The sequence below is a fragment of the Caloenas nicobarica genome, chromosome 3 (assembly GCF_036013445.1).
Source record: "Caloenas nicobarica isolate bCalNic1 chromosome 3, bCalNic1.hap1, whole genome shotgun sequence".
Classification (NCBI taxonomy): Eukaryota; Metazoa; Chordata; class Aves; order Columbiformes; family Columbidae; genus Caloenas; species Caloenas nicobarica.
In genome coordinates, this window is record NC_088247.1 from 108,697,372 (window position 1) to 108,711,796 (window position 14,425).

The 14,425-nt window shown below is 41.2% G+C and overlaps 1 protein-coding gene across 1 annotated transcript in view; it reads left to right on the plus strand.

The window, feature by feature from the left end:
* Window positions 1–744: 744 nt before the first annotated feature.
* The window catches only part of DZANK1 (double zinc ribbon and ankyrin repeat domains 1), a 29,231-nt gene continuing 15,550 nt past the window's right edge, over window positions 745–14,425 (plus strand). The window contains 11 exon segments of the mRNA XM_065631222.1: window positions 745–790; window positions 1,729–1,848; window positions 2,539–2,664; window positions 4,060–4,177; window positions 4,545–4,641; window positions 5,393–5,517; window positions 6,065–6,150; window positions 6,820–6,937; window positions 7,904–8,017; window positions 11,904–11,996; window positions 13,887–14,009. Coding sequence (XP_065487294.1) covers window positions 1,745–1,848; window positions 2,539–2,664; window positions 4,060–4,177; window positions 4,545–4,641; window positions 5,393–5,517; window positions 6,065–6,150; window positions 6,820–6,937; window positions 7,904–8,017; window positions 11,904–11,996; window positions 13,887–14,009 — 1,104 coding nt within the window. The 5' untranslated portion in view covers window positions 745–790; window positions 1,729–1,744.

A 14,425-nucleotide genomic window follows, 5' to 3' on the forward strand; every position in this document is an offset into this window, starting at 1 on the left:
GAGGACGAGGTCGGTTGCTAAGCAGCGAGACGCGGACCAATGGGTGGCCGCGCTGGCCGTGCCAAGGGCGGGAGGGGCGGGGGAGCGGCCGGGCGCGCGGCGTCTGTGGTAACGGGCGGGCCGGAGGGGCTGGGGTCGGGGTCGGGGTCGGGGTCGGGGTCGGGGTGGGATCGGATCGAGCGAGGTTCGAGGGGGGCGGGCTGGGCTGGGCTTTTACCGGGGATCGAGCGGGGTGAGGAGGGCTGTGGAGTGAAGCGGGGTCCAGTGGGGTGGGCAGGGCTGCGGCTGGAATCGTGCAGGGTGGGCAGGGGTTCGGTAGCAGGGGTGGAGCGGGATGGGCGCGGCTGTGGGGTGGAATCGAGTGGGATGAGCAGAGCTCTACAGCGGGGATCGAGTGGGGTGGGCAGGGCTGGGGGTGGGCAAGGGTCTGCCACGGGACCGCGTGGGTGGGCAGGGCTGTGGGACAGGATCGAGTGGGGTGGTCAGGCCGGCGCAGCGGGACCGAGCGGGTGTCAGGGGCTGCACGGCAGGGATGGAGCGGGCTGCCGTGGGGTGAGCTGTGCCGTGAGAGGATGGGAAGCGAGGCCTGACCTGGCAGGGCAAATGCAGGCAGGGACAGAGCCCATGCGGGGGCAGGGGCCGGGCATGCTTGGGGGGAGCGGCAGGACTGGTTCTGTCCCACCGCTGTTGGGCTCCCAGAAAGCTGAAACAGGATACTGTGTGTTTGGTCCAGGTGTGCGAAGAGTAGGTGGGTCCTTGAGGAAAAATACTCTCTGCCTCCTTGCTTCAGGTAAACATCTGATCCACCCTTCGTTGTGTCTCCCTGCACCCCAGGAGAGTTTGGCTGCACGCCTTGGCTGCTGTTTTGGGCAGGCCAGCTGAGCAGAGAGGCAGCTGCAGGCAGCGCTGTGGCATAACCTTACGTAGCCCCAGTGAGAGTGTGGACTAACAAACACCTCCCATGCTGAATCATTACTGTCTGCATTGATGAGTAATGTGAGAGATGTTTCTGGAGGATTGAAGGGTTGTTTATGAGACCAAATCCTGCTAGTGTAGACATATTTCCTGGCCCTGAGTATCAGTTTCCAAGATCTGGAGTGTATCTTGTTGTACTGTAAGAAGTTACCGTATCCAAATGCAATTTTTCACTCTTGAATTCTGTGACATGGTAATGACTAGGTAAATTATGATAAATCCTATTTGGCACCTGTTTTATAGGTATATTCTTAGTACGTACAACAGCTGAGTTAAGCTTTAAGTAATAGCTATCTTGCTTTAGTCCTTTTCAGGACATCTTGTACATATTCAGGTGGCCACAATGAAACAAGAGGCTGGTTCTTCCTGCAGAGAAAATGACACCAAATCTGCCATGGTTAGGGTCCACATACCATGTATTGCTGATGTATGATGCTAAAGCATCTCACTTGAATACACGGAAATCAGACTTGAGCAAGGAAGGCCAAAGTGAAATGAAAGCAGCGGTGCCCATCTCAAGCTTTGATCACAGTTCTGCAATGGGAGAATAAGTTGGAAGTGTGATGGTTGATAGGATCTTGCTTCTTTTCAATGTCAAAATCACGCAAAGATTAATGAGAGCTAACAGTTTAAGTAACCTGGTGTTCTCTCTGTTAAAGATAAATGAAGACAAGGAATCACATTGAAAGACTGTATTTCTCAATGCATTCTTCTGTTTAGAAAAAATATTGTCTGCCTTTTTGTTTTTTAAAGATCACTGCTGAGAAAAATGACAGCTGGCTCTGTCTCAGTTCCTCAGGTCATACCCCTTCAAATCCCTTTTCCAGGGAAGGCTAAGCATGAAATAGACACAAATACTCTTGTTGAAATAAAATCAGGTACGAGTAAGAGTTTTGACTGTATGTAAAGCCTTTTCCTGTGTGTTCATTTGAAACTTTTAGCCTCTATGCTTTTGTTTGCATTTAATTATGATTCTCATGAGTGCTGACTTCATTAAGTAACTTATACAATTAACCAACAGGTTTTGATACAGCAAATATACTTGCACTTAATTTTGTGCATTCAAACAATATTATTGACATATTAATTATTTCGTATATGTTAGCAGTCTTAATTGCTTCCAAGATCAAGGTCTTAACCTGCTGCATCTCACTTTGACTGCAAAACCAGTGCTTGAAAGTATCATTTGCCAGGCTCACCCCAAAGGTTTTCCTTACAATATTTGAAATGCCATCTTGCACCATGAGAGGAAATATCTTTTCTGTCATTAGAATGGATAAGCTTTTACAATGTTTTAATTTTTAAAGAATTGCACAGCTACTTTATGAAGGGAAATATTACTTACAATGAAACTGTATTTGTTGAGTGACTAATTTTTCATGGGGGGAACAGTTTTGGTCCCAAATGTTCAGTCATTTATGGAACTGCTTTTTATGTAAGAAAAATCAAGCACAGTAGTGAGTACTTTGAAGCACAGAGCTTGTTTTTCAATGGCTGAATGCTGTTTGGCTGATTACTTTCTCTCTGTCTTTCAGATACACCTGACGTCTCAATTTATTACACATTGGATGGAAGTAAACCTGAACTCCTTAGGAAACCTGGCTATGGAGAGCACAACACTTTTAAGTATAAGGGTCCTATCGTATTACCAGTTGGGAAAATAATGGTCAAGGCACTGGCAGTTACAAAGTAAGTATCCTGTTTTATTTCAGTTGTATTTTGGCAAGGGACAGACATTCTGGTCATGACTTAGAGCCGTGTTGTGTAAAGCACTCCAGACCTTGCAAATGCGAGACGCCCCTTTCTCCAGCCAGTTTGCAATCTAAGTGATCTTCACAGGTTGCATTGACTTCACTTTCTTATAATACTTTTTATCCATTAATGTCCAGTTGGATTATCTCTTAGATGTTTATCTCCCAGGCTGTGAATGTAGGCCAATGATCTGTAGAGGCTGTGGGTGAGAATATATCCCAGGCTGTGGATGTAGGCCAATGATCCGCAGAGGCTGTGGCTGAGAAACTAATGAAATAGAGTACATCCTTTTGAGGGTGGTCATCGAAAATGCCAGAGGAACTAGTACAGTTGTTTCTCAGGTCATCCAGTGATTCAGCAGATTTATAGAAGTTGGTCTACCCAGGAATCTGCTTAGTTTCTCCTGAGGGAGCATAGAATGCTAAACCTCACAGCTTAAGTACAATGATAGTACAAGAGTAAAGTAAAAATACAATACATAGAAAAAAAAATTGATTTTGCTGCACGGCCATTGACTTTCTCCAAACTAACTTCAGGCTTAGGGACAGGGAGAGGAAACGCATTCTCTGCCTGTACCCTGTTTTATTATCTTTTATTTCCAAGGAAAAAGAAACTTCCACTGCAGTTGGGGATTTGTGCTTGCTGTTCCCCCACTGTTAGCACCCACAAGTATCCTTTGCTTGTGTCTGCACCAGAATGTATCAATACAAACCTGGGCCTACCTGTATTTTCTGATATCATTACCTGGATTAACACTTGTTTACAGCATGTTTTTATTAAGACATTTTCAGGTGGGCTAAATACATGCTCTAGAATCACAATAAATCCTAAATGAATTGTTTAGTAATTTACAGCCATTTCAGTGTTATTGCTGTAATTTAATAAATGATATAACATGACAGCTGTTATATCAAATTAATATAATGCTACCTGCTGCTTGACTGGGAAAATTAGTATGGTATTATGAATGGAATAAAAGTCTTGCTCTCCTCTATTTTCTGTGATGCTGGCAAACAGTAGTTACCCCAGAAAGCAAATACAGGAGTATCAAGAGTTTTACATGTAAAAGATGTTGAGGGATTAAAATGTTAATACATTTTATTGATAACTTCTTAGTGTGCACATTTTAAACTGAAAAAAAAAATTTAAAAAGAACAAAACAAGGCAGTAGTTACTTGAGAGTATTGCTCAGGATTATATTTACTAACTGAAATAATGATTCGCAAGCTTGGAAGAGTTGTACCAGCAAATGAGCCGTGTTCATCAGTGATTTACTTTTTGCTGCACATAGGTTTGTGGCATATATATAGCTTTATGAACATTGATTTTCAGGGACTGCAGAGAGAGTACAGTTGTAACAAAGGTATTTCTGGTAGAGTACAAGCAACCGAACATCCTCTTCTCTGTTGAAGACAATGACAAGAATTTCCTGAAAGATATTACCACACAGGCAAGTTTTAGCAAATTTATCTCCATATCTGAATATAAAATGTTGTATGTATGGCATTACATAGAGATGAAAACTTCATTGCCTATAGTTTTTATAAACTTTATTACCTCTGTTTGCCCATCTTTGCTGCCTTTGTCCTTTTTGTAATACTAAAATTTCAAGTGGACAATTTTTTTTATCTTCTTCACTCACCTCTCATTAGCAGTCCAGGTCAAATATTTAAAAAATACATTTATTATTTAAGATTTTCAAATGCTTGCATTGAAAATGAGCACATACTTTAAAAATCATAACAAACAACTATAGCAAGAGAAGATTAGTGCAAACCAAACATTTCATTTGGAAGTTAAATGGAATTACTTTTTAGGAGAGGAGAGGTGGGATGTTTGCTACAAAACCAAAGAAGAATGGAGTGAATGTGGAAATCAAGTCTGCCTGGGGTGAAGCACCCCAAGATTTTCAAGGTATAGTATTACTTCATAAGACTGAAATAGACTTCCGTCTTAACTTAAAATATGCAATATAAGGTTTTCCTCTTATATCATTGGTAAAATATGTAATTTCAAAACCATCTCAGAAGACAGAACACCCTCTGGGAATTCTATTTCTATTGCTCAACACTGCAAATAGAGAACAAAAATTAACTTCCATACATATCGCATTACCTCTTAAAACATATTAAAAATTCATTCATTTCTGAGCAACATAACAAACCCCAGTCTATATTTCCCTTTGTACCAGAAAATGCTGTTAAATTGATGGGACTGCAAATCCTTTATGGAGTTCTTTACCAATGTTTGCTTGCAGTAATATTCTAAAATAAGTACACCAAGCAGAAATGAAAACTTGACCTAGATTTTCTCTGTAGATTAAACTTGTTATTCCACGGTAATGGCCATAGGTCTGTTTAAGTTCAGGGAATCATATTAATGTTTACTCATTAATTTACTCTTAGGAGCTGAGGTTATTTTGAACATGCAGGAAGGAAGAAAACCATAAATTGAGAAAAATAAAAAAGTAAGCTCTTTCAGAGAAGAATGAGGTTTCTTCTACTTTAATTTCCTGTAATTCCATGCAGTTTATATGAACCCAAAATCTGGATGTCAGATACATTTTAAAATATGCTTAGCTATGGGAATTTAAAATGGTAGTATGTAATATTCATGTTAACTGCATGAAGTGAATGACAGTGGAGTAACAGGATTGTAATTTTAGACTTGGAAACAGAAAAAAAGACTGCTCACATGTCCCTGCAAGGACCACAGCTCCCTGCCAGTCATTTGGAAACAACAGAGTACAGAGAGGAACCCGTCTCAGCGCCACCAATAGATTCATTACAGGTAAGCAAAGGGGTGTTGAGGAAAACTCTTAAAGGCTGTCATCAGAATTAAGCTCTAAAAAAATAAAGAGGTGAAGATTTGTGATCATTCTCGTATAATATCTCAGCAATTAATGCCTTTGGCTGTATTATACGCTACTCATTTAAATTTACTGGTAATGGCAGACTAGAATAGAAATGCCCAAAGCAGTACACAGTTATCAGTAAGGACAAAACCAGGCAAAGCAACCTAACAATACCTGCATTTCTACCAATTCTCTTTTAATACATTACTGAATCTGCAATTAGCAAATAATTATTGCTATAAGTTGGCAAGTTGATATTTAAAACTTAATATTTAGTAACTCTGTCTTGGAAGTAAGTAGCAAGACATTAATTTATTTTTATTGGAAGAAGTTGTGGGTCCTTAATGCAGCTAATAGGGAAATCAAGTGTAGTAGATATTAATTAAAGCAATGCATTTCAGTGCAGTTTGTCTCAAATAGCTACTCTTACAGGCATTTTTCAAATAGTCGCTTATTAAGGTTATAGAATTACCTTTATTTCAGTTTGCTAGTTCTTCTGCAGTAACAAGCCGGAAAAGCTTAGCAAGCACACAGGTGGCAAGGATCCAGAGGGAAACAGATTTCCTCAAGTAAGTGAGTTCTCTTTTTAATATGTTTGTTCTTGGAAAGTAACTGAGTAATTGCCTTTGGAACCAAACTGATAATATTGTGGGGCTCTGTAAAAATGAGAAAAGCAAAGACACACACTGGCTCATAACTGGAGAATGTGATCTAGGCAGGGCTTTGAAAACTCTCTTACATGTGGTTTTACTTACATCTCATCATACGCAAATATCTCATCCTTATAAAAAAAATCCTAATACCTGTAGGATCAGAGGAAAAGCTGTTTTTTTAAATTAGTGTATAGCCCTCCCTGCTGTAGGTGAAAACTGCTCACTGGAGTAGTCTCACGGACTTATCAAAATTGAAAGTGTTATGTGATCTACATCAGTGGTTCCCCATGTTGCAGCAATGAGGCCTGATACAGATTGTTTGTCAGGAGATTGTTCACCTCATTGAGTGAGGAAGAAAGTATGAAACTCCGTGGCAGCCAGAGAGCTTTCTACCTTGTAAAGCTGCTTAGAGTTCAGAACCTCATATAATGGATGCTGGGGCATGGTCTGGTGTACCACCATAGCTTGGAAACCACAACTGAGAAATCAGTGGCCTAAGTCCTGTCACAACAGCTTCCACATTAATCATTATTATGCAGCAGTACAATATCAAAACAAGCTCAGACAGTTTGCTTTTATTTTCAGATGTGCACACTGTTCTGCACCTCGCTTGTCTGACCCCTTGTCTCACTTCTGTCAGGAATGTGGATCTCCTATCCCACCTGTGCCAGTACATCGCTTCCCACCCCCTGAAGGAGCACAGGTCAGCAGAACATCAGAACAATCAACAAATCTTCTTTGAAGAAAACAAATTCCTCAGCAAATTACACATTCAATGCTGGCAAAACCATTATTTAGTCATGCTTTCATTTGTGAAGCCCTGTTCTGGTTGTTTTATTTGATTCAATACCTTTAACAGTGGACCTGATGTAATTCTTAAATTATGGGGAAAATTAACCATAGTTTGCTTCAAGTGCCATATATATTAATAAGGATAACGACGAAAAAGTAAATAGTGTTTTATTCACTTGTGCCAGGAAGCATCACCAAATTCAGATTCCTCCTCATCCTGCAACAATGACCACATCTTCAGGACCTGCATATGCATCTTATTCCAGTGCTAACTAGTGCGGTTAGTTAATTATTGACTAGTGCTTATATAATAGCTGTAGAAGATCCGTCTAATATGCCTGAAACCTTAAACGGTAGCATGTGTGGGCATATGTAAGGGCACCGAATTTTTACAGTGATACTTGTAACTATCTTCTCTAAGCTTTTCCCAAGAGATAATAACCTGATCTAACAAGTCAATAGTGTATTTTTTTTCCCCTGTATCATCAAAAAGTTGTCTTATCTGGGGCAATGCTGTAGTTTCAAGTGATGACAGAGAATATTCAGCACCTCTTTAGATTAGGTTCATAATTAGGAGGATTTGAACTACCTGCACACATTTTATAGTAACATTTGAAATTTACTGAAAATTAACTTAGTACCTTTCTGGCATATTTTTAGTAATCCGTAAAACATTCTCTTCCTAGTTTTCTTTTTATTTTCTTAATAGCCTTTTATCTTTAAGGATCAATAGAAGCATTTGTTGCTGTCAGTTTCTGTGTTTCCAGTGAGTTTGCTGCTGATGTAGACTCTAACCAGGAAAATACTGAAAATCTCAGTATTATCTTAATGATCTCATTATGATCCTTAACATGCTGTGATGTGGCTTTTTCTTCAGATGGCACCATGTCTTGAATGCAGACATCTTGTGCCAATGAATACGCCCACCTGCATTGTATGTGAGTCGCCAATAGCTCCACAGCTGCAGCCCCAAACCAACATCTGCGTAAAGGTAATTGAGAATAAATAAAACAAAATAGCAATTTACCTCCTGGCACGCATTTTTCTAAGGGATTACTTCATTACAAATATTTTGATCCAGCTTGGGTTTGTGTAATTAAATTATGACAGATTTAAGAGTTAGTACAGGGGTGTCAAGCTCATTTTCAGCAGGGGCCACATCAGCCTCACGGTTGCTTTCAAAGGGCCAAATGTAGGAATAGTTACATTTATACAGTCCTAAAATTACATTTGGCCCTTTGAAGGCATGTGCGAGGCTGATGTGGCCTCTGCTGAAAATGAGTTTGACCCTCCTGAGTTGCTAGGATGAAAACCACCTTGAATAGAAAGAATCATTAAAGGTAAACCACATACACTGAGGAAGGCATGCTAAAGAGCACGATGCAGCAGTCTGAACGACAGGAATGCATGCACTTGTGTTCGGTAGAGAGGTATTCTATGATTTATGGCCTTAGTATTACTAACCATCCTAAGTTTATTAAATATGTCTTCATGACTCTGCTTACCTCATTTGATTGTAACTGCTTAGCACAGATGGGCTGGCAGGACTGGGGCAGCGGGGCAGGACTGGGGCATGGGGGAGCCTTGCATGGGTAAACAAGGAGTTCCTGTCAAAACTCAAATATAAAAAGGAAGTATACAGAAGGTGGAAGCAGGGATAGGTAACCTGGGAGGAATATGCAGAGATGTTGTTAGGAAAGCCAAAGCCCTGATGGAGCTGAATCTGGTGAGGGATGTCAAAAGCAACAAGAAGGGCTTCTATAAGTATATGAATACCAGAAGGAAAACTAGGGAAAATGTGGGCCCACAGCTGAATGTATTGAGGGACCTGGTGACACAAGACATGGAAAAGGCTGAGGTACTGACTGCACTCTTCACTTCAGCCTTTACTAGTAAGGTCAGCCTTTAGAAATCCAAGGCCCTGGAGACCAGAGGAGAAAGTCTGGAGGAAGGAAGACTTAAATTTTGATGGAGGAGGATCAGGTTAGAGAATAATTAAACAAAGTGGATATACATAAGCTCATGGGGCCCTGATGGGGGATGTACTTATGAGTGCTGAGGGAGTTGGGTGATGGGATTGTTCAATAATCTTTGCACGATCATGGCAACTGGGAGAGGTTCCTGAGGAATGGAGGAAACAAAGTCTCATTCCTATCTTCAAAAAGCACAGGAAGGAGGACCCAGGGACTTACAGGCTGATCAGCCTCACCTCAATCCCTGGGAAGGGGCAAGTAATCCTGGAAACCATTTCCAGGCACGTGAAGGACGAGAAAATCGTTGGGCATAGTCAGTGTGGATTCACAAAAGTGAAGCCATGGTTAACCAACCTGATACCCTTTTAGGATGAAATGACTGGCTTGGTAGATGAAAGGAGAGCAGTGGATATTGTCTACCTGAACTTCAGTGTCTCAGACCCTCACAGAGAAGCTGCTGAAGTACGGGCTAGATGAGCAGATAGTGAATGGATTTAAAATGGGCTGAACAGCTGGACCCTGGGAGTGATGATCAGTAGCACAAGGTCTGACTGTAGGCTATCAACTAGTAGTGTACTCCAAGGATCAAGACTGGGTCTGATCCTATTCAACATCTTCCTTAGTGATGTGGGTGATGGGGCAGACTGGATCCTCAGCAAGTTTGCTGGTGATATGAAACTGAGAGGAGTGACTGATACACCAGAAGTTCATGCTGCCATCCAGAGGGACCTTCTGGAGAAATGGACTGACAGGAACCTGATGGAGTTCTACAAGGAAAAGTGTGAAGTCCTGCACCTGGAAAGGAGCAACCCCCTGCACCCATATATGCTGAGGGGCACCCACCTGGAAAGCAGCTTTGCAGAAAAGGGCCTGATGATCTGGTGAATACCAAGTTGACCATGACTCAGCAATGTGCCCTTGGGGCAAAGAAGTGTATGGTATCCTGGGCTGCATTTAGGAAGTGTGTTGCCAGCAGCTCAAGGGAGGTGGTCCTTCCCCTCTAGTCAGTACTGAGGAGGCTGTATCTGGAGTACAGTATCCAGTTCTGGGCTTCCCAGTACAAGAGAAACATGGACATACTGGAGAGAGTCCAATCAAGGGCCACAGAGATGATTAAGGAATTGGAGTGGATGAAAGACTGAGAGAGCTAGGACTGCTTAGTCTAGATAAAAGAAGGCTCAGAGGTCATCAATGTCTATAAATACCTGAAGGGAGGGTGCAAAGAGGACAAAGTCAGGCTCTTTTCAGTGGTGCCCAGAGACAGGAGGAGAGGCAACAGGCATGAACTCACACACAGGAGGTTCCATGTGAACATCAGGAAACACTTTTTTACTGTGAGGGTGACTGAGCACCTGCACAGGTTGCCCAGAGAGATTGTAGATTTTCCATCCTTAGACATATTCAAAAACTGTCTGGACATGGTCCTGGGAAGCCTGCTTTATGTGACCTTGCTTGAGCAGGGGGATTGGACCAGATGACTTCCAGAGGTACCTTCCAACCTTAACCATTCTGTGTGATCTTGTGATAATTGCAAAGGAACATTTTTGGAAGCAGGATGCTGAAAGGAAAGTACTGGCTGAAGACAGATAAGAAAGGACATTCATAATCTGAGACAGTTATCAGCTTGATGTCAAAGTAGATAATAGAAATTGGTCCAAATTTAATGTTTTATGGTAGCCCTGATGTAGGTACAAAGGCAGACCTGAACTATTTGGTGGCAACATTCAAAATATTAGACTCACTATACTTGGCTTTGGTGGAAACTCACATGTTAATAGTAATGTCCTAAGATCTTTTAGGGCACCCTCATGGTATGTTATTATTATTGTTATTCGTTGCAGATACCAGACTATCTGTTTTCATAGAATCATAGAATGTCCTGAGTTGGAAGGGACCCACAAGGATCATCAAGTCCAACTCCTGTCCCTGCACAGGACAACCCCACAGTTCACACCATGTGTCTGAGGGTGTTGTCCAGTCTCTTCTTGAACACTGTCAGGCTTGGGGCCATGACACCTCCCTGGGGAGCCTGTTCCAGTGTCCAGCACCCTCTGGGTGAAGAACCTTTTCCTAATGTCCAACCTAAACCTCCCCTGACACATCTTCCTGCCATTCCCTTGGGGTTCTGTCATTGGTCACTAAAGAGAAGAGTTTGGTGCCTGCCCCTCCTCCTCCCCTTGTGAGGAAGCTGTGGCCGCCATGAGGTCTCCTCTTAGTCTCCTCCAGGCTGAACAAAGCAAGTGACTTTAGCTGCTCCTCATATGGCTTCCTCTCCAAACCCTTCTCCAACTTCGTAGCCCTCTTCTGGACACTCTCCAGTAGCTTTATATCCTTTTTATCCTGTGTCGCCCAGAACTGCACGCAGGGCTCCAGGTGAGGCCGCACCAGTGCAGAGCAGAGCGGGACAATCACCTCCCTGCCCGGCTGGCAATGCTGTGCTGGATGCACCCAGGACATGGTTGGTCTTCTTGGCTGCCAGGACACACTGTTGGCTCATGTTCAACTTGCCATGGACCAGAACCCCCAGATCCCTTTCCACAGAGCTGCTCTCCAGCGTCTCGTTCCCCAGTCTGTATGTACAGCCAGGGTTGCCATGTGCCAGGTGCAAAATCCAGCACTTGCCCTTGTTGAACTTCATGTGGTTGGTGATTGCCCAGTTCTCCTGTTCGTTCAGATGCCTCTGCAGGGCCTCTCTGCCCTCAAGAGTGTGAGTGCAGTGACTAGGCAAACTGACATTGATATATACATATAATACATACATTAATATATACATATAATATATACAAAGATCTGGAGGTATTGATACTGGATCTCCTGAGGGAACTGTACCATAGTTTAAAAAAAAAAAATGTTGTTCATAGTTTTCAAATACTATGTGAAATGTATTTTTTCTCTGTTTAAAAGGGCAAAGTAATTTGTCAGGCATGTGGCACAGGAAATCCTCTCCGCCATAAACACTGTGTGACTTGTGAAAGCAAACTGCCTGAAATACAGATGGTAAGGCTTCTTGCATCAATCACAGTGGGGTTAATCAAATCAAAGCATAACATCCTTTTTTTTTTTGAAAACTCATGTCATATCACTGTGTGCCTACGTTACAAAAGCAGAGATTCCCTCCCTCATGCCCTGTGCAAGCTCAGCACTCCCATGGATGCTCCATCACAAATGTCCAGCTAAACAGAAGTGTATCATATACTTTCAGGTTTTTCCTGTGGAAGTCAGGACTGCAAATGCCATTGTAAAAGCTCGGAAGGCTCGTAGAAAATGAGTAGTCTTGACTCCAAGGCAGTCTTGTTTGTGTTCAGGTTATTTTCAATTGCAACAGAAAACTCGAGTATACACATCAGGATGATCACTCTTGTTGATTTCAATTATTTTGTGAAAATAAAAGCTTCTTTTACGTTATTTTATCTCTATTTGCTGCTTTCCCTACGTGCATGCAGCTGCTATGCTTGTGTTTGGCTGTGACTCTGCACAAAGGTGAGAAAAGCAATGATAAGTGTTCTCCCTAAAATGGCTGTTTGTTTCAACTCCCCATTTAGATTGTTCATTTGTTCCCTTAGAATAATTTTACTTTCACTTCTGAAGAGTCTTGCATTAAAACCTTACGGTACATTTAATTTCTTCAGGTTATGTTAAATACAGAAATGAGAGAAGAATAATGATTTGTGAGTTTAAATCTTCTGATTATAATGGAAACATCCTGAGTTCTAAAACTGTCAGTAGCTAGAGGCAAAGACCTCTTGTATAGCCGCCGAGGTGTCATTTCAAAGTGAATTTCAGTAGGAATCTATACTTACCTAAGATAACCATGTGTTTAGGTGCTTCACTGGATGTAGATGTTAATACATAGCTGCATATGACTTGAATGGTGAGATCTGTAGTAGCTAAGAGAGAAAGCTAAACGCTTACTAACAATTATTAATAGTAATCAGAATTTTTACTAATAATAGTGATTAATTAGTGATAACCAATAGTAATTCCTGAATAATTAATAATTATTATGTTACTATTAATGGTTATTAAATAATTTAGAACCTATTTAGACTCGTGCTCTTGTAAATTTTATCTTCCAAACAAACCCCCAAATTACATGATTCAAATTGCAATGCAGGCCACAGAGGAAAGTGGGGCTATTTCATGTTTGCTTACTTGCCGTTGTGGTGTATGCAATCAAAATAATTTTCCTTGGGTTCTGTTCCTTATCCATATTCCTGACTTGCAGAGAAAATAAACTGCAGAAGCCCTGAGGCAAAACCTAGCAGAATATTTTAAGACTTACTTGTCCTAACTAGGATCTATACCCAACCTGTAGAAGTTTCAGCTGAATAATCAATTTTATTTTGAATACCCATGTAAGTTAATTGTAGTAGGAAAGCTAGGTAGTATATAACTTGTATACAGTAAAATAATGCAAAAAAAAAAAAAGGCAAATACCAAACTGAGAGAAAACTCATAGTCTGAACACACTCTGCCATACTGCTACAAGAAAAGGTACAAGGGAAAAATAGCTCTTGTGTTTTGGATTTGAAAATATAAGTTTATCAGCAGAGAAACCTCCCTCTTAACTTCAAGTGTACTTGCACGTGGGCCATATTAATAAGTACTCAGTGTAAAAGGACATAATTGATAAGGATTTTTTTTTCACTCAGTTCTGCTACAAATATTTAAAAATTAATGCCACATTTTACTGTGGTTTTGTAAAGAAAAAAAATATAGCTCCGATCCAAGTGAGTTTGTTGCTTATTCTAAGTTGAAATAATTCTTTTAGGCTAAATATTACTTTATGTTATCAAAGTAACTTGCTTTCCTCTTTTCCCTTATTTGGCTTGTGAGCTTTTCTTTAAAAGAAGTATTTTCTCCCTAATCCTTGTTTTGTTTTATTAGCCCATGTTTGGAGGAGATACTCCCTCACCCTACTACAGCCAGCAAAGGAAGACAGTTTTGTGCTCAAAATGCAATCGTGTCAACCAATGTGATGCCCGTTTCTGTGACTGGTGTGGAGCCAAGGCATGTGCTCTCGGTGTTTGTGTTGACAAATTTGCTTTTACTTATCTATGACCTATAGCGATTTCAATCTTCTCTTTGCAAATCTCCCATCAGTTAGTACACAGCTTATTAGTATCAAAATACTTGCTTAGAGCACACAGGATTATGTAAAGAAAAATGAAAGGCTTAGATGGCATCCTCACGCCTCAGCAGTCAGCGACTTAAGGGTTTAGAGATGAAACAAATTACCGTGAGTCAATGAGCATCAGCTCATTGCATCAGTTGAGATGCAATAGCTATGTAGTCTGCCAAAGTAACTTATCCATCAAAGGTTAAAGTACAGGCTAACCTAATGCAAGTTTCTCCATATCTACACTGGGCTATGGTCACCTATCCAGGCAATTACCAGAGATGAGATGATGCATGCAATTTTTTTT